Here is a 25,996-nt window from a genome sequence, read left to right on the forward strand (position 1 = left end):
TTCTATAGCCATGTACATGCCAAGTTTTTAGACCCTGCTTGTGTACTATTTATCAGTGGATTGCTTATGCTCTGCTACAAGGAATTAAGTTCTCATTGCTGTTACGAATATTTGGACATTACAGACCCTAAGTAACTCTTAGGTACAAGTGAGTTCTGAAGTCCTTGTAGGAGAGCATGGTGTTCTTCATAAAACCCAATATGTGCTTTCACTCCCATCTTTCTCATAAGGAACCAGCCTAATACCTGAAAGCCTGGTGCTGCTCTGCTTCTAGTTGCTTCTGTACTTCAAGCATATGCTAATAGTGGCTGTTGCATTGGGCAAAGAACTGTAACAGTTGTTTTAAGAGTACGAGGATAAGAGATCCATCTATAGAGAAATGTTGAGTGAAATCTACCTCTTGGTTGTTTTGGCAATATGTGTTATACAATACTTCAATAAATCCTATTTTATAGCATGTATTTTACGTGGTATTACATGTATTATACAGGTAATAGAACACAAGGTCTTTTTTTCTTCTTTACTAGTGCATAGTCTTAGGAAAAGTTAGAGCAAATAGGCATTTTGGGTTTCCAGTGCAGGAGGACTGAACACAGCTCCCGTAACGTCTATACAAGATGGCATTTTCTATCGGTTTCCTCCGTATTTGGCCACCCAGTCTGTTCTTCCATGTACTGGCTGAATTGTTGGTGGGCGAGTTAAAATATTCATGTTTCTTGCTGCTGAACTGAAAGTAGGACCTGGTAACTGAGCACGAGCAGCTTTGGTTTTCCAGGAATAATCTGAAGGGAACAAGAACTCAGAATTAATTATGACTCAAAAGTATTTCACTCCTTTATGGATAAAAGAATAAGAGCTTAAAGATGACTTGTGGTACTCAAGGATGCTAACACGGAAGGACGCTTTGGTCTCTGATCTGCTGTCTGTGCTTGTTTTCAGAGAAGGTTAATGTTTCCTATAGTTTGTGTATCATCTTAATGATTCCCATGTACTGGATACTTGTTTTGCAGCAATCCCTTGAGAAAACATTGAGACTGAAATTCAGTGGAAGAACTGATGTGTATGTCTACAACTCTGTATTTCCTGTTACAAAACTGTTACAGAATGGAAGTATTCTTTCCTCTATCTCAAATATTTAAAAAAGCATGTAATTATAACATTGATAAACTTCCTAAGACCCAAACAGCCCAGACTGAAGGACAGCTTCTGGACACCCTCTTGTTCCTTTTGAGATTTTATGCCTTTTATTCCTCTCCTGCTTAGCCAAGAGCTCCTGGTGTACCTGGTGGCGAGTCCTTTTCATCTCCATTTCCTGTTTCTCTGTTGATTTCATAGTATCTGTTCCAAGTCTGCAGGGTTTTTTTATCTCTTAATATTGGCATCTATCTGGTTTCAGGCACTGGGGAGTAGTGCACTGCTGTATTCCTGGCCTTCCTACTCAGGTTTCCTCTTTCTGCATTTCAGATAGTAACTATTTCCTCAAGCTTCATGTGATTAAAATAATTGCCCTGGTGCAGGGACGGACAGCTCATGAATTTCTTCATGTTCATCACCAAATCTGCCATTTTCCTGATCCTTTAAAGTCAGTCATTTGCAACCCCTCTTTATCCAGGCTCCTGCTGTACCTTACCATTGTTTCCTTAGCACTCCTAAAGTATATCCTGCCACTTCCATTCCTACTTTCATAGTTTAGCCTTCTTTTATTAGGTATTACTGATACTTTTTTTAAAAAAATTTAACATGTTATGGATAAAGTAATTTTTTTGTGCTTTATGTATCATTCTGTTTCTTATGGAAGAACATCTAAGGAGCAGATGAGGATCAAGACATTTAAAAAGGAGGAATCTCAAGGAACTGAAATGGGAGGGTGTCACATCACCTCTTTCAAAACTAATACTGTTCCTTTTTATTGTAGGCTGGCATTCCCTATCTTTCATGAGCAAGTCCAATTCTAGCCTACTCTGTCTTGGCATTTTCCTCAGAGAAACTGATTTTTGTACAACATTAAATTATTTAAATTATGGTATTAAAAAACTTAACAGAACAAATTAAGAGAGCAAAAACAATTGAGAGCATAACTTATTTCACTTTGGATAATACAAAGCAAAGGGCCACCAAAAATGTTAATTTTCAAATATTGACAGATAGGAGATAAAACCTGCCATTTGCTTCATCCTTATCTCTCTTCCCATGCAAGTCTGCAGAGTTTAGGCTAAATATGAGAGTTTCAAGCAATAGGATTCTTGCTCTTCTCCAGGACATGGAAAAGTCTCTTAATTGTCCCCCATCTGCCAGCCTTTCTGACTTTTACTACACATTTTCCATTTCTAATTACATATTAACAGTGAATTTATTTTCCTTTGGATCACGGTATGTAATTCCTTTTCATTCTCACTATTCACAGCAGTCTAGAGATAGTTGCAGATTTTGTCCTCCTGTGAACTTCTTGATCCACACACTGTGACAAATCAAAACTCTCGCTGTTGTGTTTCAGCAGCGAGTTGATAAGATAATGAAGTGCAGGTCCAGCCTTCCCTGGCGGGCTTCTGATCAGCTGAGACTCAGAACATGAATACATCTACGCATGTATTATGTGTGCCATCTCCTTCCTTCCTTCCTTCCTTCCCTCTTTCCTTCTCAGAAGTTGTTTGCAAGTTCCTAAGGGGAACAGGTAACTCAAAAGAGCAAGTCAGCAAAAGGACAACATTATTAACCACATCAGACTGGTCAGCCATAGGCCCTTTAGTTAAAGGATTCACAGTTAGTTTAGGGCCTTGCTGTTTCCTCTGAAGTAACTAGAGAAGTGTGCTGTTGGTTTGGACAATGGCTGTAAATCTTCCCTCACAAACCAGTTTCTTCTGCATCTCAAGCACTTCTGTTCATCTTCTCCGAATCAGAAGCCCACCAACAAAGAAGGTGCTCAGTGTGTTGTCCATGCCATAGGGGATCCAAGGTAACAGTTACATTCAGAACAGATTTCGCTTTGTTTTTAACTGACGAATGGAGCAGTCTTTTAATGTGTTTGTTTATGTAATGTACAGCTACGTCATTACCGTTTCATAACTATTAAGAACTGGTCATTTGCATTCTAGTTTGGCTTTTACCTTCTATGATGTAGCAACATTGAAAGTTCACTTCACAAAGCACTCTTGTCATATTTCATGGGTACGAGAGTAATGTCATCTCAGTATCCACAGACTTACATAGCCAACACAGTGAAAAACTGCCTTACACAACCGTTGCAGAAGACACAGGCCAACTAGATAGGGCCAGTAAATAAGAGATAAAATAATTTTAGTTTACTGCTTATACCATATCTGTAACATTATTTGTGAATTTACTAAGCCACTTGATGAAGGTCTTTGCCTTTTTTGAAATTGTTAAGGCCACTGTAAGCATGGATTGGCATAATTCAATAGCATTACATGACATTAAATTGATTAAGACCCCACTACATGAAGGTCACTGTCAAGAAGATTCCTCCAAATCCACTCAAAATATAAGGCTTTTTTTTAAAAACACTTTTATTTATCTATTTTGCATACTTACTAGTTGGTGACTGTATCAATTCCTACTAGCTACATAAATCATGGATTTATATTTGTGTCCAGTCTACGTGACCATTTACTGTAGAGTTGTGGAGTTACATATTTTTTACAATTCTACTTAGCCCTTTACCACTAACGAACAGTGGTTTAGCAAATGGTGCAAACCTTGTAGAATTACAAAAGGCTTGCACTTTTTTTTTCTCTTTTACCTAACAAATAATACTAGCAATAGCGTCTCTAGCTAGCAGGGCTGCCTCTAGACACCTACATTCAAATCGCTTATGTTAAGAACAATTTATGCTGAAGAATTTTATTTAGAAAACTTGAGGAAAACCTTACTAAGGGCTATTAAATCTTTTAGGAAGAATGGGAAGTGAACATTTCTCTTTGTCTCAGATAGGTATGGTAAAAGGATGTTTCTTACCTGATACAGGTGCACCAAGAGGAGCTAGCTGTATCCGTTGTCCAGCTGTTCCAACTTCTTTTTTATGAAAGGAAGGGATATATACTCCTGAAGGGTTGTAAGCAGCACCACTTACAAAGCCAGGATTTCCTGTTGACATTACAGAGTTTTAGTATTTTCAGAAAACCTTGCCTACTTTTCATAGTGAGTTCAAAATATATTTGCAGTACCACAAGAGTACTAAGTATGAGTGTTCTTTAGAAACTCCTTAGTGCTTGTCTGTTGTAAAAAAAAAAAAAAAGTATATATGAATTCTTTGCTTTGTGTATTAATCGGACCCTTTACAGCACTTGACCGACTCGCTGAGTTGCAAATCCAGTACATCTGATCTGCATTTCAGAAGGAATGAAGTCAACAGAGCAGGATGAACATTTCACTAGTACTTTCATTTAACTTAGACCACATGGGAAGGTTTATGCTGAGATTTCGAGAAAGGTAGGATCTTACCCTTTACTTATAGCAACTTGATTTACCAGAAGCTGGTTTAAGCACTTCATACTTGAAAACTGCAGTACTCTTGTCCTCAACATGTTTGGCCTAAATCAATCTAAAGTAATGGAACCAAACTTCTCTTGGGGGAAGCGTTGCCCCACTTCAAGTTGACTTTGCTGGTTTCACAGTTAAAGATCTGCTATAAAAGTCAGGCCCAATTATCCTCTTTCTTTAACCCCAGTTATAATTCTGTTGTGCCTAGATTTGGTCCAGATCTTTCTTTAAAGCAGTGCTGCCTTGGGAAGGTCAATGTAACCATCCTCATTTGGAAGCTGTGAAACATTGTGCATTTACACACAAAATTAGTACTGAATTGTCCAATGGCAGAGGGATCTGTTACAATATTTAGGCTCCCTGCTCCAAGAAAATTTCTTACCTTCTCCATGTCTGTCATCACTTGGGAGAGTGTAAAGACTGTGCTGGCACAGTGTCCAGAGAGAAATGCTTTTCTCTAGTGGTGTGGTCCTGTATTATGTTTGTGAACTACAAGGCCATACATGGTAGTTTTAATTTGACCTTTATCAAGTGTGAGCATTTTTATCATGCTAATATTCAGCATGGTTTCGATGGTAGTTGCAGTAAAACACACAATATCTGATTTGACAGTTTTTCTGTCTCCTAAATCTCTGGCCTTGGTGCAACCTCAAAGTGTTCATCTTCACACAAACACTCCCAGTCCTCTGTGATAATTTCAGAGCTCAGAGCAGTGGGTCTATAAGCTGCAACTTGGTCATCTGCAAAACCCAAAAGGTATCCTCAGATAATAACAGCTGTGCTGGGTCATTGCATACCTCCCTGTTCAGGAGCACGAACAAAGAGCATTCCACTAACTCATCTTTGCCTGTCTCCCCAAAGTGTCACTTCTATCAGTTCCACAAATAGTTTGGTCTCCGTAGGGCTTCCCTGTGTCAAGTTGATGCCAGTCTCCAGCACAGTAAAGAATGACACAAAAGTCCTGGTGAAAAATACAACTTTAATAAAATATTCTAATAAAATTTAACTTTCTTGTAGTCTTTAAGTAGTTCTTCCTTTTCAGGAATTTGCCTGAAAAACAAAACAAAGCAGTTTTAGTGGTTCGTTCATCTGCCTGTGCACGCACACACACACATTCTCTTATTCGCCCAGTTCCTAATTATTTCACTGGGAGTGGTTCATATCTCTTGACAGCTCAGTATCACTCCTTAGAATTCTGAGGTCTGAAAATAAGAACACGACAGGCCTCAATTAATATAACCTCAAAAAGACTACTGTCTGCTTCTTATCTACAGCTCAGCAAAGCTACCTATCTGCCAAAAATTGCTCAGCCACTTTCTGGTTCTCCTTACCTCTCAGTGTCCGAAGTCTTTTGTGAAGCCTTCCGCAGGAAATGGAACAGTGCAGCCAGGAGGAACAGTCTGGGTGAAACAGAGAGATCTGGAGGGGTGATTGTTTGTTGGATGAGAACAAGGGAAGAAGGAAAAAAAAAAGTTCAGTATAAAATAACAGAGTAACTACAAATAAAAAAAAAATCCTGTTGAAGAGCACAGTTCCTTACCTCTGACCACTGCTGTACAAAAGAAGGGGTTCTTGCTATGGAAGTATTCATCCTTCGGGGATCCAGGAGGTCTGGCAGCAAGTGTACAGCCAAGCACTTGTGCCCATGGTCTCAGCAAGTGTAATTGTGGCCCAGGCCAAACCCCCTACATCAAACAACACATGCCTAGTTCTTCATGAAGGATAAAGTCATTGAATCGTTTGAACTGGGTAGTGAGTTCAAAAACCCCTGTGAGTAGGGGGTAGCACAGGCAGCACAGACCAGAGAGGCCAGAAACATCCCAGCAACTCCACAGTGCTTGCAGCGAACAGGGTGTTGAGACAAACTAGGCTGCCTGGAAACCTGACTTTCCACCCTCTTACACCAAAATCTATGCAATCACAGTGCTGTAAAAATCAGTGTAACAGAGAATGAGAATGCAGTCAGTGGTGCAGGTCCCCAGTGGTGTTAGGAACAAGCAGTCCTTCAGGAGAGATGTACATGCTTCTTTAGGATGGCTTCTTCACCATTATCCAGCAACAGTGCAGTGACATGCTGTGGATTGTGGTTAGGGTAATAAAATATTCTCTGTCTTTTAAAGCACAGTAAGTGCCAAGAGTCCATAAGAAGTCATAATGAAGAGAGCAAGGTTTGCTAAAACAGATTACAACTGAAAAATGAAGTATATGATCATCTGGAATCTGCATTGTAAGTGCAATTTTTACAAGAAAATGCAAAACAAACAGGAAATGTGCAAATAATCAGACTGTAATTGCTATAAATTACCTTTTGGATCCTCTAATTTTTCATTCAACCTTTCTTTGCATGATAGCTTTTCAATAGGTATAATTGAGTTCTCATCTGTAAATAAGGAAAATGAAAGGAAGAAAAAGATGGAAAGACAGAACTTTAGAAAAAGGTGTATGAAGAACCTGGCAAGGTGATGTAAAAGAAATGAGGGGGAAAAAAAAGCAAGAAAGAATAAATATCTGACATTTTTGTGACAATAATGTCTCATTTCTGTGTTTTCTCAAGCAGGAAATGTTGTTTTACAAGTTACTTTACAAGGTCCTTTCTAATAATGGAATAAAAATGTGATTTACCAACAATGCAATCACATCCCAAGTCACACAAATACATAAATCACAAGTTTAAACACTTGGGCCTATCTGCAAAGTTGACTGATCATAACCTTACAATTCTTCATAAATAAAGCATTTGTAACTATGTGCTTTTATCTTATTTCACCTTAGGGCAATGTTGTGGATGAGGGAAAAAAAAGCACTTAAACTAAACGTTTTTTAAACAGTAAACAGCACAGTGTCAACTTTCAATTCTGTCAATATGAAAAAAGAAAACACACATCATTTATATGTTTTACTTCTGTGATCAGTGCTCCAGCTATCATGTGTCTGTCTTAAATGTTGTTGCCTACCCAATATGTGAAACATTACATGCAATTTAAGATACTGATGGAAATAATACCAAGTATTTTTGAACATACAAAATAATCAATTTTAGGTTTTTCTTCTTGAACCTTTTGGTATCAACCCAAAGTAAGCCAGTAAGACAAAAGCAGGGGTTTTACCATTAGCATTCATCTTCATTTTATTTTCAGTGCAGTTCACTAGGCAGATGTCTAGCTTACTGATGCCTACTTTTGGAAACAGCTGTTTGCCTTTTTGTGCCTAACTCCCTTGCAAGACTTATGAATGTATGTATTAATTCTGAGGCATCCAGGTACTGTGTTTCAGAAAACAGAGAAGTACATATGATGATTGCTTTAAACAGCCTGTTCTATCCATCAGAATTCTGGTAGGTGCTGTTATTTGTCCACTTCCTAAAATCTTTCACATAATCTCGGATGAACAATTTAACAGCTCACCTGACTTTCAGAGGGAAAATCAGGTTTGTTGACACTGCAGAATGGCTACTGAAGTTCTGTTAAAAAGAGGTGCAGCATCTCTATGTAAACAAACCTTCTAAAGCTCTTTACAAGCACATAAGGCTAGGTGGTTCATTGGCATTAAAGTATTTGGGAGTGACTCATGCTATCTAGGCAATGGCTGCAAAGTCGTTAACAAGATAACCTACTGTACCAGGGTGATGGAACTGTGTACTTAAAGTACAGGGCTTGGTAGTCAGAAGATAGATTTTCATCTTGAGTCTGAAGCATTCCTCAGTGAAATCTTAGATAAGCCGTATTAACTAGTCTTAGTCTTCACTGTATAAAATGCTGATGAGAGTGTTCTTCACAAAACGTAGTACCAAAAGGCACCTTATGGCAAGTTCCTTGCAGAAAATAAGGGGACTTTCCATGCATCAGACTATTTAGGACAAGGCAGGGAGACTGTTAAAAGATACTTTTAGAATATTGATTACACTACTCACTAACGTTTTTTACATATGTGAGACTGCTGTTTGCTAGTGTTTCACGGCGCACTGACTGGGCAGTAATGAGGTCAATCTATTTGCTTAAATTAACACAGTAAAATAATGGTCTAAGAGGATTATGGGCACAATTTATCTTGACAGAACTTTATAATAGGGGCTGGTCTATACTTCCTTTGTGCTCTGAAAGCAACATGCATAGTTTACATATGAAGAAGTTGGTTTTTTAAGAGTCTGTCGTTAAAATAAGAAAAAAAAAATTAGCCTAGAAGCTAAGCCTGACAACAGAAGTTACACCAGATGGTCTTAACTAAAGTAATTAAGTAAAGTGTGATGAGATATAATGTGACCACTTTTAATTACACTTTTACCTGTAGTATTTCTGTTGAAAGTCACTCCTCCTCCAGTATGTGCTGGTGGTTTAGAGAACAACTGGTTGTTCCAGGTTCCATGTGATCCTTCTTTATTGACTGCTGCTAAAGAGACACTTTTTGGGTTTACACCTTAGAAAACAAATTATGGAAAATGTTATAAGTATCAATTTTCAAACATAATTCAACCAATGAAAAGTGGACAGTTCTAGAACAGTAAAACAACACTGATTTATTTGTGGTATAATGTAAACACCATTAATGTAAAAGATCAATGTCCGTTGATTACGTTAGATTTTTCAGCCAAACCATGAAAACTAGAGACACTGATTTAAGAACAATTCTCTTCATGCTTTCAAGAGAACTTTTTAAAGCATTTTTAGGGCACTTACTTGGTTTCTATAAAGCCATAACCTCATTATTGATATTTTTGACTTTAAAAAAATTAACACAAATTAAAAGTACCTGTCAAAAACTAGGGTTCTCTAGGCTGAAAATAAACTATTTCTTCAAGGGATAAGTTAAAAAGTAGGACAAAGAGGTTCTTGTTACTTCAGCGTGTTACAAGCATTACAAGAGTTAAAGGGATTACACAGCATGAAAGCAGCTCCCAGATCTAGCAGTAACAGAACTAAAGTAATATGGATAAATAACAAATATACTCCCCATTATTCTCTTAAGTGCTGAAATTAATTATTTTTTTACATCTACGCCTTTCTTATTGAAAACTCTGCTAAAATCAGAGAGACATTGCAAGCATGCTTAAAGAAAGACAGAAATACAGATGAACTTTCCATTTGTGTTACCTTTAGATTGGGAAGCTCCCCCCACTTTTTTTTTTCCTCTTTTTGACTTAAACTGTTGAGTGTCTGGGCATCCTATTCAACACTCAAGATGTGCTTTCACATTTAGAAGTCATCACTGGCCTAATGAATTCCTGAGAACTTAGTGATTCCTTGTAACAAAACACCTTGCCTGACAATCAGGAATTCCTCTGTGAGCCACCTAAATTCTCATATGTGGATAACAGTAGAAGTCACGATACACTTGCTGTAATCATGCAAACCATTGTGGTGATAAAGACACTAAGTGAGACACCAAGGAATTAATTTGATTATAGAATATATTCGGACTACTAACTGAAGGAAACATTCCCTTTTCTTTCTCCTCCTTCCCATTCTTATTCCAAGCAATTACATAATTACATGTAAATTTCTTGATAAAATCACCCAGACTTAGACTAAGCTATCTCTCTATTTTTAAGGAGGATAACTGCGTTGGGAAGGGAAGTGACTGTGTGAATTCCTACCTGCGTGAGTGCCTGGTATGTCTAAACACTTCCTACCAAGAAGGGTAACTGCTTATCAGAACCAAGTTCAAAAAAACCCCTAAACCTAGACCTCCTCACATTGCAAAACTGGGAACAATGTGAGATATATATATAGAGAGAGAGGTAGTATATATGGGTAGTTTCTTTAGTCATCAGATAGACTTGCCTGTGGGTCAACCAGGATATATTTGTAGGAATCCAGGAGATGCTGGATTCATATTGCTGAGGGTTTTACATGTTACTGGTCAGAAGAGGGCCTGGAAAATTTTATTGTGTACAAGCAGTGTTGAGCTCCCTTCCATGTTTACACAGCCAGGAACTTCAGCATCAATTGTGGTATGTTCTGGGAAGGGCATTTAGTCCAAAACTTGAAAATTTAGCCTGGTTATGAAAAGCGAAGTTATCCAGCATGAAATCTCAAGTTTAAATGTACTGTACGTAGATTGTTCACAGCTTGTATTTTCCGTATGTATTGACTTTTCCTTACCAGGTAGGTATCTTGATTGTCTTAGATAGTACTGTTTTGCTGATGTATTTGATCTTCCAGAATCATTTCTCATCAGAACCTTATTTTCCCCTCCTGGCTGGATGTAGCATGAAGCTTTTGGTTCTGGCACACTGAAAAATCAAAATGTTCAGACAATGTGACCAACAACTCCAACTCTGACTACTACAAGTTGACCCTAGCCTGAAGAGTACAGTTCTCTTATCTCATTTTCATCAGTAAAATTTATTCCCAAAAAGTAACAGCCAAATCTCATACCTCATGAAGAGTTTGACCTAGGACTTCAAACAAAAAAAGTGTATCCAACACTATGGAATGAAAGCAAATGTGGATAACTGTGGCAGAGCTTAGTACCAAACTTAACCGACAAAGGAAATGAAGTTAGTCTCTGATTTTAGTAAGGCACACAGTTTCTTAATAACACGACCAACGCCTAAACCATACAGTGCCTGAAAACAAATTTGATTCAGTTTGGACATAACTGGCACTATATCAACCCCACATCCAAAGCTGGTCTGCTCATACAGCTCTTTGCATTCTTGCAGAATTTTGGTGACTTAAATTTTAGCAGATTTGTCTTAATCAATCTATAAATCTACTGGACACTTTAGTAAAAGAAAATTGGGGTTTTATAATTATAGGACTTACCTAAAAGGACATTCCTTGTTTTTCTTTTCTTTTAACAATGCAATGCTAGGCTTCTTTGAACATGACATTCCAAATTCAGTGTCATCCAAGTCATCCCAACTATCCACAGCCTTTACCAAAGTCTGACCCCATCGTCTTCTGCAGCTTTTAGGACCTACTGCGCCATTCTGAGGGCCACTAGCTGCTTGTTTCTATTTTAAATAGGGGGAAAAAAAAAAAAGCTTCAATTCAATTCTAAAATTTTGCATTTTTTATTTAGTTCGCTTCCTGACTACCACTTAAGAACTTCGAGGGAATTTTTCCCATTGTGTTGTGACTATTTTACTCATAGTCTCAGAATGATTTTAAGCACAAAACATAACAATAATGCTGGCAAATATTTTGAGGGTAGCTCTTTTGAACTGTCATCCTTAAATTGCTCAAATCTACCTGAAGTACTGATGGTAACATTCTATTTGCATCTACTGGCATCTTGCTGAACTCATGCTTTCAACACTGGTAGATGAAGTGTCGAGAAGCAGGGCACAGTGGTGCAGAACATTCATGGCAATCACACTTGGGGTTCAGGAGTGCCAATTGCTGTGGCCCCAAAGTAAATACAGCAAATAAAAGAAGTTAGTCAGGCCTTTCCTGAATATTCTCTTCAATGGAAATTACTAGATTTTAAACTATAGTTTGCTTTCCAGTATTTTTTGAATACCTATTATTTTTAATGTACATTATATTGTAGTTCAGTGAGTATAAGTGGAAAGCAAAATGAAGATTACAACCCAAAGTTTAATATTCATCTTGCTAAAAATCTTACTTGTTAAATTCTTAGAAGCTTTGGAATTGGATGAACTTTCTCAAGTATTTTCCTGCTTGAGGCAAAGTTCTCCCTTTCCACTTCTCTATGGTATACTAACAATATTTTTGTGAATTTTCTCAAAGGTCAATAAATGCTAGCTGTTGTAACTACATTACTGCATAAGCAGTAAAGGCTATGCCAAATGAACATCCATTGTTGTTACAAGCAATCTGTTATTCTGATTTGCTGTAGAATTTCAGTACCTGGCCAGTTATACCCTTAATTAGTCCCTAATTATCTTATCTGTATTTCCTCTAATAAAAAGCATGACAATTTTCAAGGGATCACCTGGTTGAATATAGTAAGAACTTTTAATAAAACCACTTAAGTATATATTGAAAACAACTTACTGGTGATGAGTTTTTATTGATAATTGGAAAATATGGTTGTGCCTGTGGCTGCTGCTGTTTCGGTACTTGCTGGTTAGCTGTATTCTGAGGCAACTGAATTTGCTGGAGAGGCTGGTGGTTAACCTTTGGCAGAGGATGCATCTGTGTTTTGTCAGGTACATCAGGTGAAGGTAGAGGTTCTGGCTTGGATATAGCTTCCAGTTTAGGTAAAGTTGGCTTTGGCTCTGTTGGCTGAACTGGTTTAAGAGTCTGCTTCTCCAGATACTGTGGAGGAGGCCCTAAAACTTGGCCAACTTGAAAGTAAGGGTACTTCAAAGCCTGGAGAAGGTAAAACATACCAATTTTACTTCAAAGAGTTGACTTTGGTAACCTCATCAAGGATCTGCGCAGGTTTCTGAAGCATTTGAGCAAGGTCTACAGCACAGGTGCAAGACAGATGCATAATGAGATCATATGTAAACTGTGTGTTGATAACTCAGTTTTGTATTTTAAACTCTTCCCATCATATAATTTAGTAAGATAGATCTACTTGTACGCGTTACAGCAGTCATGCCCTTTCTTTCTCTCCTTTACTACTGGGTTTTGTGGAGTCTGTGTATTGAGGTGCATTTTACATTCAACACCATTCCATATTCATGTAGTAACAAATTTAATCTTAAAACAGGTAGTTTCCACTACCTTTACCACATGCTTTATTACATGTTTCCACTGCTAAACATGTTTTGGCAACTAAATGATCATGTTTGTTTTAAATTTAAAAACTCAAAAAAACAGAAGTGTGATGATTGCCATTTAATATGGGTGTTAATATGTATGGGTTTTACAATTAGAGGATGTTAATGAGCAAAGTTTCTCCTTAATTTTCTTATCATCAGCTTTCCTTGGTTTTGTTTTGCTTTGAAGTACGTTCACTGTGCTTGGGGTACCTTCATGGTGTTTATTAGGAAACAAGTGTCTGTCTTCAGGCAAAGGTGTATTTCATTCTTTTTCTCTGACCTTTTCATGTCCACCACCAGACTCTCAGCATGGACATACCTTACTAACACAGCTCCTCCTATGTCAAAACAACACACTCTGCTACTCCTTCCGAGTAGGATGCTACTCGTTGTTAGTTCTCAAAGAGATGTTTTGCCTCAGCTGCACTTGAGAATTGCTGCCTTTGTACACATTTCCATGTACATGCATTAAACTCTCCCTTCTGGCTGTGGATTACGCAAATGCTGCAGCTGCTTCCTTGACAACTCACCTGGACAAAAGCTGGTTATTTGCTTTTATAAAGCACCATGCAGTATTCCGAGTAGAGGTGTATAGCACTGGACTACAGTTAGATCTCAGTGACTCTAACAATAGATATGCTTTATGAAGTGGAGCGAAATGGTTGCTCTACTTGGTACCATCTGCTTGACCACTTCGGAATCACTTACGTTACATCTACCTAGGATAACCTGCACTATGTCCTTTTTCTTTCCCGATTTATTCCCCTTTTATACCTTCTAAATAGGATTGCATAGGTATGAATACTTTAAAAAAAAAAAAAAAATCAGTAGAACATACCCATCTTTGGTACCTGAAATATGTTTTTTAAAATTAACTTGGAGAAAAACTGTGACCTTTGTGGCCTGTTGGTATATACGTCATAAAGTTCTTTCCTTATCACTTAGTACAGTTTACATCCCATCTCCAAATAAAAATAATCCTTAGCTCTTCCATACTCATTCCATCTGCAGCTCCATAAAAAGCAAAGCTTAATTTTCAATACCCCCCCCTTTGTACAGGTGGGGGGAAAGAAGGCAGTGGCAGAAGTGACTTACAGTTACACTTCAGGAAACTTGCAGCTCAGCTTTTTCCTCTATCGTGTACAGAGAAAGTTCTAGAATATGCCAATACAAAAGACCACATTGCAGAAATAACTAAAAAGTTTATGAGGTCTGCTGAGCCAGGTTTAGAACTTTCTCTCCTCACTACTCAGTCTTATTCCCACCAAAGCGTTCGAAACGAGGAGATGGTTTTCTGCCATCAGTATGATGACAATTGGTTTCTGTATCTACAATTTTTTAACAATGCAAGAAAATTCAGTCTTATACTTAATCATTCAGGTGCTCAGACCTGACTTGCTGTAGGTCTCTTCTTTGGATTCCAGTTCAGCGTATCACTCATAAGCTGTATTGCTTCATTGCTTGCATTTGGGATGAGAGTTTTTAGGCTTATAGGGACACATTGTGGGAAACGGAAATTCATGGCAGAAGCAAGGTGGTATCCTTCTGGCCAGTCACTCTGTTTCAAAGGAAAGAAAAATAAGTACCAAAAAAGAACAAAGACTACATATCTTTGAGGTATTAGATCAAATTTAATTTTATGCAGCTTGAGTCACACTTGGTCTGCATAGCTCCTTCCTATACAGTGGAAAACAGGCATTCTTATTTTCCATTACAATTATTACAGCACCAGTGAATGCAGCCTCAGTCTCCAGTGGCAGTCCTTCTCAAGCCCTCTTGTAGGTAAATGTGGAACCATCATTGTGGATATGGCACTTGGACATACGCTATCTGAAGAAGAAGAGAGTGCAGCAGTACCAGCAAGAGTACTGACCATCCCCTCTACCACAGAAATGAGCTCAAACAGCTGACCTCAACATACATTCTTTATGGGAATAATAGAGGTGAGGCCCTTCCACCCAGCATACCATGGTTGTGTAACCATGATGCAGCCTATACAATATACCACTGATGCCACCATTAAGGTAGTCAATGCTTAAATTACAAGTAGACACTACTGCAACAGGAAAAAGCCATGACCACCAGATTAAAACTTTTTTTTGAGTGTTTAACCTTCCAAAAGTAAACTCTGAAGCCCTTAGTTGCTTGATACTTATGTTGTTTGAATACAGAACCACAGGATTATCAAAGATGTCAAGAGATCATCTAGTCCATGCCTTTGTCCTTCCTGACAGATGTTAGTCTCAAAAAGCTTCCACTTTCTGGCACTCCCCAACCGCTCTAAACAGTCTATTCCAGAGCTTAATTCTCCACAAGATTAGAAAAAAAATGTGGGTTTCTCTTCCAACAATAAAAGACCATTGCTGAGTGTGCTATCATCCACAGATACCAACAAGGACTATTTATTTCTTCTCTCTAGAACAGCCTTTTTATACATTAGAAGGTATATTTCTACTCCTTTCTTCCAGTCTTCCTTTGTTTAGGCTAAAGAAACCCAAAATTGAATTCCTGGGTCTAGGCTTTTTCTTTCACTTCTTCTGTAGCCTCTATTTTTCTCTCTTGAAAGGCAAAACTTGGAGTGGGATATAACATAGCAAGTGGAACAGAAAGATTAGTTCCTATGTCAGTGGACAATACTCCTTTCTCTACACATTGGTATGATATTTGTCTTTGTTGCAACAAGATACAGTTGACATACAATGTGCTATATAGCTCCTATATCCTCTTCTATAGATGTCTTAGATGGATAAGTTATCCCTAGATATTTATGCAGCTGATTATTCCTGCCTAGGTACAGCACTCTACACACTACTAAAGAATTTTTTTAAAAACTACAACTCTAATTTTGTAAATAAACTCTGAATTCTAATCTTGTCTTCTAACATACTCAATCCTTCCCAGCCTGCTATCTACCAACTTAAGAAGTAGAATCTATTCCATCAGAAGGCCTTTAATACAATTTAAAATTTCATCGGATTGCAGAACCACTCAAGAGTCCTATTCAATCTATCTTTCATTTTGAATGTGAACCCGCAAAGCTCACTCTCTGAATAAGGCTTTCAAAACAGGTATGCACTTATCATGCTTATATAAATATGCTGATGAAAATGAGAGGGACAGTGTCAGAAGCCTTACTGAAGACAATGTATGATATTAGTGCTTCCACTCTATCCACAAAGCTTGTTACATTGCTACAGGAGCAAATTGGATTGATTTGATAGAATTTGGTCTTAAGATACCATGTTAGCTATTACTTGTCTTTTTATGTACAACAGTTTTAGCTCTGCTAACACATTCTGTGGTAATCAAAGAACTCGGATATAATTATAAACCATGTCCAGTTAGAGTCTCAAGACTTCAAGTGACTTCCTATTCCACCTCAGAGAGCAATTTGTTCATTAAAATTAACAGAGAGAGACTCTTTCCTCCTCCGCTGCATTTCCCTCCTTTATTTGAGTTAGTGACATTCTGTCTGCCAGAGTAGTGATAAAGGAATGACTTAGAACAAAATAGCAAGGGCTGCGTGTTGAACTGCTGAAGTACAGGGATAGGGTGGAAACAGTACATGTGCAAAAGATGAAAAATACCTTTCAATTCATTAAAAAAAGCATTTGGAATTATTTAAAGTGCCGTTACCAACCTTCAACTAATGAAAATGCATTTTATTAATCTCGCCTTTTCAGATCATCATCAGCTTTTTCTTTAAATTGGCATACTTACAAGCGCACCATCACTGCCAGTACTTGAATGGTTCGGCTTCTTGCTTTATTTATAAAATAAGTAAGCAACATTTTATAAGTAAAGCAACTTCGTTTGTAAAATAAAGCAAAATAGTTTCCTGACACTATTTAAAAAACCCAAGCTCACAGAAGTCATTAGCATGGTATTACGGACTTAAACAAGGAAGGCAAATTCAAATGAAGATAGCTTCTGGGCATAATTCCTGTAACTCCTTATCGCAGGGTAATGGAATAAATGAAAACGTATGGCTGAAAAAAAAAAAAACCTATTTGTAAAACTGTCTGCAAAACCAGACTATTAAAATAACTGCCTGTGTTTTTCAGAATGCAGAACAGAACTTCACTTGTAACAAATGCATCATTTGTTGTGATAATTCCTATCATAACATTTAACTACTCTTCTTACACAGTGATCTCCCTGAAGAATGCCTTAGCATTATTGTAAGGAGGTAAAATTCCCAAGTCTGCCCAGCAGATGACAGGGGCACCATAGAACTAGGTACAGCTTCCTGATCCTAGAGGGCTGACTTACTGTGTTTCTAACCCTTGGGGTCTCTAGAAGGGGCTACAGTTTTCTCTGAAGTGCTCAGCTGGTACCGCTCCCTGCTTTCTCAAGATCGGCTTGCTAGCCAGGGAATGACAGTGGAAACAGTTGTGATTTGCTTCTGTTCAGCTTCTTATAAGGTCAGAGAAAAACCACAGCAGTCATCTCAGTGCTGCTCTGCTACTACACACAGTGAAAATCTCTCTCTGATCTCCCTGCACTTCCAGAACTTGTTATGGTACACGTTGAAAGTGTTCCACAAGCTAGATGTTGCTCCTTCTCAGATACTCTTAATACACATCAAAACGATGTTCTTACTACCCTAGACTTGTGAGCTGCTTAAGAAACTTAGCATCTGTGTTTGAAAACTCAAGTCTTAAAATGCTGCTCATGTTATACATTATTTCTGATGCACAGTTGTCACAGCACGCACTGTTTTATACGTCATAGTAATTTTCACTTCGTCTTTAGACTCAATATTTTCACTGTCACAACACATCATCTATAACTCTCCACCTCAGTTTGCACCTGTTTTCTCAGTAAGTTTTCCCACCACTTCAAGCCCTGCACATACCTAACTAAGCACAATCTAGTTCTAAGTTTTCTGTTCCTCAGTTCCCTATGGGTAACAGCTCCTTTACTGGACAAGAATTATGCTCTATTTTATATCAGCAGAACACTAATGAAATTGATATTTTTCTCTCCAACCCTGAGGCTTTCCAGATCTAGACACTCTATGTTCAGTCAGTTACTTCACCAAGTTCTGTTTGCGCTCATAAAGTACTGATAAACATCTGCCATCGCTTACCTTATTCTCCAAAAAATACTTATATGATATGGTCTTTTTAAAGTTCATTCAAAATTTTGAAGATAAGCTTATTCTTTTCTTTGCTAAAACAACCTTTTAACTGAAGTAAATATAATTGCATACATTTTTATATGTGCTACTCAAACCTTCTTTGTAATTTTAAGTAGTATTTAGCCCGTCCAGAAAACAATTGAAAATGTTTCCTCCTTAAAATACTGCACATTTTTCCTCCATCACTTTTTATTGCTAATAATATTTATGAGAGATCTGTTTGAGATCAAATGATTCCTTTCTGCTTGAAAAATAAGAAAAGCATAATTTGTCTTGTTTATGGTCTCTTCTACAAGCTCCAAATTCTGGGTGCCAGCCTAGAAAAATTACTCTTATAGGAAAGGAAAGCAAATTGGCTGTGGCAAAATGAAATCCTAGGAGACTTCTGATTTTCTTTCCAATATGCATAGCTTTAAGTAACTAAATTAAAGAATTTTATCTGGCCTTCATCAGAGGAGAGCAAGGCTACCCATAATGGTATGATACACAACAGATGCTAATATACAACAAAAGACTAGTGTTACATGCCTTAATGGAAGCTTAAAAGAAAAACAGCTGAGAAGACCTTAAGTCTGCGGGAAACTTACTAAAACAGTAATTTATATGTATGTTCCAAAAGAGAGAGAACATTCAATGTTTCAGAATAATTTTATTTAACTTTTTTTTTTTTTTTAAATACAAGTGTGTGACTTATTTTTAAGTCTTACCTTCTTTGGAGTCCCTAATACTTGGCAAATTTTGAAGATTTCATCTACTTCACTTGTGCCTGGGAAGAGAGGTCTTAGTGTGTATAATTCAGCCATTATGCTGCCAACTGCCCACATATCAATAGGTGAGCTATAAATAGACGATCTTAGCAAAACTTCGGGAGCACGGTACCTATGAGGATGGAAAGAAATAATAGATAAATTAAACTGTTAAGGGAAAGGTAATTAGTTAAGAGAATACATTAACTTCTTAATATACTTACCACCTGGTAGAAACATAATCTGTATAAGGTGGCTGAGATCTTAGTTCCCTAGCCAAACCAAAATCTGCTATTTTCACAAGTTCTGGTCCAATACAGAGAAGGTTTTCAGGCTTCATATCTCTATGAAAAAATCCTATAGACCAGACAGAAAAGAACAGCGAATTATTGTGTTATCATGTCTTAAACAGCAGTGATATATACAGTAATACAAAATTTACTTCGGGATGTTTTGGAATAATACAGCTTTCCTCCCCCGCCTCGGTCTTTTTCCTTTTTTTTTTTTTTTTTTTAAATTCAACATAAAAGATTGGTAACCCTCCTCCCAACAAACAGACACATTTTCCCTCCAGTGATTATTACACCAAGTGTTCTTAAATTAACAAATGTAAACTCTCATGAACACACTAAGGAAAATGAATTGGTTATTGCAGCAATATGAAATAACAAACCAATTTCAGAATGAAACCTTTTGCAAAAACTGCAACTGCTTTGTCAGTTTTGGATAATGGAAAGTGGAGCATCTGACACACTTACTTGATTTATAAAATTCCTTGAACGATTTTTAACTAGATTATTTGTCATTGTGACAACAATTTCCAGACACAGACATATAAAAGATATAAAAATTCTCATCAGGAATGCTAATATTAGTAATGCAGGCACATAAAGTTTCTTTAATGCTTGCTGTTGGCTTGAACACCTATATACCTGCACAACAGTTAAGTTGCTAAGCAAATCAATTCTGCTGTTTAATTGGTACACATAATTTGTTACAATATAAATCAATGTGATTGAAATTCTCTTGCTACAATAAAGCATTCAATTTCTGCATGCAGAAACTGACAACCATGGTAAGAAATTAGCTGAAATTATTACAGCAAAATGTAAATGTTCAAATGTATCACCCCCCTCATTCCCAAACACTTATGGTCAAACCAAAATATTAATATTGTAACTTAGAAATGTCAGGTTTTCTTAAATTCTAACTTTATCATTTAGTTCATGTAGAAAGGAGGGAAAAGAGGATGCTAATAATCAGAAAACAGTATATGATCTTGATCAGAAAGCCATGAAATGGAAATTTCTGGGTATTTGATAATACTGAACAGAACTAATTATTTATTTGAATTAATCAACAGGCCTCACCAGAGTACATGAAAGCAAATTAGAGATCACCAAAAACATTCTTATTTCATTTTCAACCAATATTTTATTGGTATCCTTAAAACTTTCCAAAGACAGTGTGATGTGAAGGACAAGTACAAAATAAAGGAGTTGAGCAAGACTGCAAATTACTACTTTTTTAAAGGCAAAGGAGCTTAATACCAGTATTTCAGAATGCAGTTTGCAGACAGATAGTAAACATGAGCCTTAAAAGTTTTGTAAATACTGTGAAATTTTTTGTCGTGAGCAGCACCTTTTATTTAGGCTGTGCTTGCAATTCCTACAAAAGTCCCATCTCTTCAACTATTTAAATCCAGGTTGTATTTGATAAGGAGACCATATGAATTTATTAGTGAACAAGTTATTTTAGTATTTTTTTAGATGTAGGGTATTACACTATCACAAGACAGGAGAAACTGGCATCTGTAAAGTATCAACACTCCTTAAAGACATCTTTCTGAGGAAACAGAAATGCATATAGCACAGTATACAAATTTCTTTAGTTTGCTTATTCATCTGGTAACTAAGGTGGAAAAAAGTACTGAACAGTGCACAAACAATATCCAAAGGTTTCAAAAAGAGGAAAATCTGATTATAGGAAAACAAAGTGTAACTTCAGGTATGGTTTGAAAACGCACCATACTTGAAACAGATAAGAATAATCTTTATTAGAGATAAGTAATAGCCTTTGCTAGATATTTGTATTCATGTTATTGCTATGCATTATCTTACTTTCTAAAAAAGTGCTACATGGTTAAACTCTAGTATGAAACTTACCGTGTTTATGGATAAAAGCTAGCCCTTGTAATATCTGATACATCATGTTTCTGATGACTGACTCAGGGAACAACTTGTTTCTGTGAAGAGACAGATTAACAACTTCACATAATTAAAAAAGTAATGTATTTTCAGAACATGCATGTTTCTTCATTTTGCACAACACATCATGAACAGACGAAAACAGAACCGTCAAGTCTTGTGCACAAAGTAAGGCAGATGCAACTAGCTCTCATCTCAAAACCCACTTGCTTGCCAGGCTTTAATTTCACTCTAAGTGCTGCAGAGGGACTTCTCTGCAGAGAGAGGTTCATGATCCTCTCTCTCTGCAGAAGCTGGTTGGCCAGTAGCGTCCTTGACCAGTTGAACACGGGATGCACAGTAACGTAGCAAGGAGGAGACGGCACAGCGCAGCCCTGTGGTAGGTGTGGTACCCAGTGGTACCCTTCAGGGAACCTGATGGAGAGCAACGCTTCTCAGCTGTAGGGTAACACCGTGCTAATACCGCTAGCAGCTCTCTCAGGATGCGAACCCAAGAGCTTTGCCCATTAGGAGATAAAGGTGCACGTCAATGTCTAAATAAAACACACGTTAAGGCAAAAGAATTCAGCAAAGAAAAATGTTACTGAGAAGGCAGGTCCTATTCCAAAGTCCACCCTGCCAGCCTTGCTATGCATCGTTTGTCCAAGACTGCAACGTCACACAGTCCATATAGAGGTCTTTCTTATGGGCATGCATGCACATACAGGCGGATGACCATCCTGACCTTAAGCCGAATCCATGAGCAAAAGCAGAACAGTGTTTATCCAGTCCTTCATACATTAAAGTGAAGGCTAATAAAATCTGGAATTTCTCTCATGGCTCTACACACCAAAGACATGCAAACTATCATGTTAACAACTGAACAAACTGTTGTGTCCAAAAGCATTACAATATGCAATATTGTAATGCAAGAGCAATGCAGAATTCTACCCTCAGATAAGCAGGTGCAGCAACTCCTATTCACATCAGTGGGGCTGCAAGAGCCAAAACCAGAAATTCCAATGGGTTCTTCAAGATAGCATAAGAATCATTAAATAAAGCATGATAGCACACCATCTGCTCTGTGAAAAAGACATACCTGTCCTTCATTAACTGATAGAGATTTTCCTTCATGTATTCAAATACAAAGTAAAGGTGGTCATTTTCTCGTATGACTTCTTTCAATTTTATTACATTGGCATGATTTAGCTTCTTCAGAGACTGTAACAGAGCAAAACACGACTTCAGATAACAGTGACTTGATTCCTTATCAGAAGTAAATTTTTAACATGTAGAAGTTTCTAGCACAGAATTTACAAAATGTGTCCATCTGGTAGTCCATACTTATCTTGTCATCTTTGTTTCAAAGAACAACAAGATAGCATTTTAAATTAATTTCAAAGTAAAACCAGCAACACTATTAATAGTAGTTTAAACCTTCTATTTCTAGGGATTACATCATAGCTGGGGTGAAGATTAACACAAAAACCTAATTGCCTATAATGAAAGACAGTTCTGAAGCTGTAACAACCAGCTCTTGCTCATAGAACTGAGTAAGAAAACCCAGGATTTTTTTTGTTATGAAACTTTAATGAACAAGGATTTTCTTACAGGTGTTCTTTTTTGGAGATACTGACTATGTGCAATCTCCAATAAGTTAAACCTAAATTATGGATACCAAACTCCTTTGTTAGGAAGTTTTGTATATACTGAAAATGAGATGCCTGAAACAAGGGATGACTTGAAATTTAAGCCCAGGATTTCAAGTGTTATCTATCATTTGGCTAGCCAAAACTCCCAGTGCTTTCTACAAATGTCCCAAATATAAGGACTAGACATACACCTAGAAATCTGCCATCAGAATGAAGAAGCAGGATGGTAAAACACAGAAACACACACAAAACCAATTTCTTTATCTTCTTTCAAAGACTTGAGAGGCTTGGCTATGAGACACGGCCACTGCTTGAGAACAGTGCGATATAGCACAAATCAGCAGGAGCTCCAGGGGTGCCAGCAGCCCATGGCTTTGTGGAATCTGTCACCCTCATTTAAAGAGTTCACATAGTTTGGCCTTATGCTTGGACATTGTAGATGCCCTTTTCCTTCATGCAAACCTAAGCAGATGCTTATTTTCAAATGTGGTGTGTTGATCACTTTACCTTGACTTCTCTCAAATTCATACATTCATCCCATGAATAGAACTTTCTTTTCATTCTGAAATACAAGTCCCGGATAAAGTATTTTCAGTGAACAGTTCAGAATGCTTTTAGAACAAAAAAATCTAAACGTTACTTTCCAACCATAGCATTAACTGTATTTTGAACTCAATTTAAAACATTCTAGAATACCCATCAGCAACATAATTAAAAAAAAACCCAACCCTCAACTCTTAGAATTGCTAGGAATTTCAGTGTTTGATGATTAACCACTGCAAACATTTTTAGAGGAGTAGTTAGCCAGAGAGACCATGATACTCCAAGGTATTTATAAACACATCAGGGACACAAAATCCCTTTGTATAATTTGAATCATGCTCCTTAATAACAAGGAAAGCAACAGTGGTGCTGCACATAAAATATGGATATTTCAAACCAGAAAAAGTACCTCTTTGTGGCCAAGTTGTATATTCTAGGAAAACAAGAAAATTAGATTTTTGAAATCTGCAAAGTATCTTGACTGCTTAACATTATAATTAAGCATCTGACTTGACCAGTCATTTTTACAAACCTGTTCCAAGATATTAAATATCAAATAAAAATGGTTTAATTTTTTCAAGCAATACTCATACATACATGCAATAGTCTCTAAACTAATAGTTATATAGAACAGTTTAATACATTTATTTGTAAGTCTTGAATAAATGCAACAGTGAACATCCTTGTTTGTTCAAAACATGACATTCACAACCCCGTCCCAAGATATTTGCTGTGTTTCTGTAAAGTTCTAGCGCCTAGAGCGAAGAGATGTAAATCCAAGATTTTAATTTAAAATAAATATATCTTCAACCCAAACTGTCCCCCCCTCAAATCCCAAACTTAAAAATCACACACAAGAATTCCAAATCCTGAAATTATGAGAATGAAAAACACTTCCCACAAAATGTTGATCCTTTTGCTTAAAAATAATGAAAATAATCAACTGCAGATTTTTTTTTTTTAGCTTAGATGAACATTATTACCATAGATAACAGTACTAGAAGTATATGGAGAAACCTGAAATTCTCAAAACAAAAGTCAGTCAATTATATTATGATTATCTTTCTGCAGTAAATCCATAAATGGAGAAAAAAAAAAATACCAGCAACATACAGCTTCTGGTATTTCAGCTGAGACTTTACATCCTGCTTGCAATTCTGTAGGAATACCAGGGGAACTCCCTCACTCCTCTAGTACAATTTTTGTTGTTTTGTAATCATCTTTTTAGGCAAGTATCACAGTGCTGATGACTATGCACAACACAGCTGTATTAGATCCAAGGAGACAGCCTTTATTATTTACCTGACCAGATTGTTACTTGGTATTTATCATTTTAGCGATATCTGAAACAGAATTCAGTACCTAAAATGCTTTGGGGTGGGTGGGAAAGTATTTCAAATCTACCCATTAAGATGGGTATTATTACTATTTGTATAAATAAACAAATTGCCTAATTAATCATCTGCACATTCAGTTTTGCTTTTCCTTTGGTGTTTGCCTAACAACATTTTTAGAAGGAAGCATGTTTGAACTGAACAAAAGCAGCCTGCAGCCTTATAAGCCAAGATAAAGCAGTAACTTATACAAACTGACGTCTCTCTAGTGATCTGTTAGCTGAAGTCTGACCCACCATCACCTTGTTAAGCACCTTAATTAAAAAAATTAATTTTTTATGTTAATTTCTTTTAAAGGGACTTTTTTTTTTCTATTCTACACAAATGGCAGACAACAATGAAGTTAAAAATTAAAATCTTTAAGCTTTTTCAAGTACTTTTACTGAATTTAGATGTTCCATACCTTTTGATAGCCACAAGTTCTCCTGACTCGTTGCTCTTTCCCATCAACACACTGCCATAGGTGCCATCACCTAGTTGTTTCATGATTGTGTAACGGTTCATTTTTTTTTAAGACCTGGAGAGCCAAAAGCTTATGAAATTCTAAATGTCTACCGTGTTATTACAGGATTCTATGGTCTTTGATTTACTTTGAGAAACCTTCTTCCAGGCTGTTTCATGTTGGTGAATGTCTTCTCATAATGCAGCAGGATATTCACTGTAATTCCTCCAAATTACAGCTACTTTGAGATGCAGATATAAAGTTTAAGAGACAGAATAACATGGCCATTCTCACATAGATCCTTAAAAAAAAAAAAAAAGAAAAAATAGGGAAATTGTAATTTTACAGTATTTTGGGAAAGAGACGCTCTACTTTTGTATCTAACAGTAACAACCCCCAGAGCTGTGTTTGTTCTTTAAATAGAACACTTCAATATAACTAGCTCCTTTAAATCCTTCAAACCACAGAATGCCTAGTCTAGGATTAGGGTTAGAGTAAGCAGGCTCTGGAGAGTCAAGATTATTATAATAATTCCCTAGAACCAGAGAAGCATGTTTAAGGCTGGCATCCTCTGATGGAACGCTCGATTCTTAATTTGACAACAGCAGCAGTGTCCTAATGTGTAATGAAGGCAGAGCTGAAGTTTGGGAAAACAGACAGAAGAACCCAAATTTTGCACAGAGTGCTATGGTTAAACCAAGGGTCTGAATGTGATT

General features: G+C 37.0%; 1 protein-coding gene across 5 annotated transcripts; it reads right to left on the reverse strand.

Moving 5' to 3' along the window:
• Positions 1–627: 627 nt before the first annotated feature.
• MAK (male germ cell associated kinase) lies at positions 628–25,342 on the reverse strand. 5 transcript variants are annotated; one of them, XM_086469125.1, is made up of 15 exons: positions 25,242–25,342; positions 23,409–23,463; positions 22,349–22,470; positions 21,229–21,308; positions 19,288–19,420; positions 19,025–19,196; positions 14,565–14,732; positions 12,459–12,776; positions 11,262–11,452; positions 10,596–10,726; positions 8,779–8,910; positions 6,803–6,877; positions 4,307–4,309; positions 3,973–4,101; positions 628–782 (listed from the first exon to the last, which is right to left on the reverse strand). In XM_086469125.1, exons 1-15 carry the CDS (start codon positions 25,340–25,342, stop codon positions 628–630), a joined length of 1,965 nt encoding a protein of 654 aa, XP_086325251.1. The 5 variants fall into 5 exon arrangements, with proteins under 5 accessions (XP_086325251.1, XP_009955823.1, XP_086325252.1 ...); XM_009957521.2 differs by lacking the exon at positions 4,307–4,309 and having other exon boundaries at positions 11,262–11,428; XM_086469126.1 differs by lacking the exon at positions 4,307–4,309.
• Positions 25,343–25,996: the final 654 nt, after the last annotated feature.

The sequence above is a fragment of the Leptosomus discolor genome, chromosome 8 (assembly GCF_034619465.1).
Source record: "Leptosomus discolor isolate bLepDis1 chromosome 8, bLepDis1.hap2, whole genome shotgun sequence".
Lineage (NCBI taxonomy): Eukaryota > Metazoa > Chordata > Aves > Leptosomiformes > Leptosomidae > Leptosomus > Leptosomus discolor.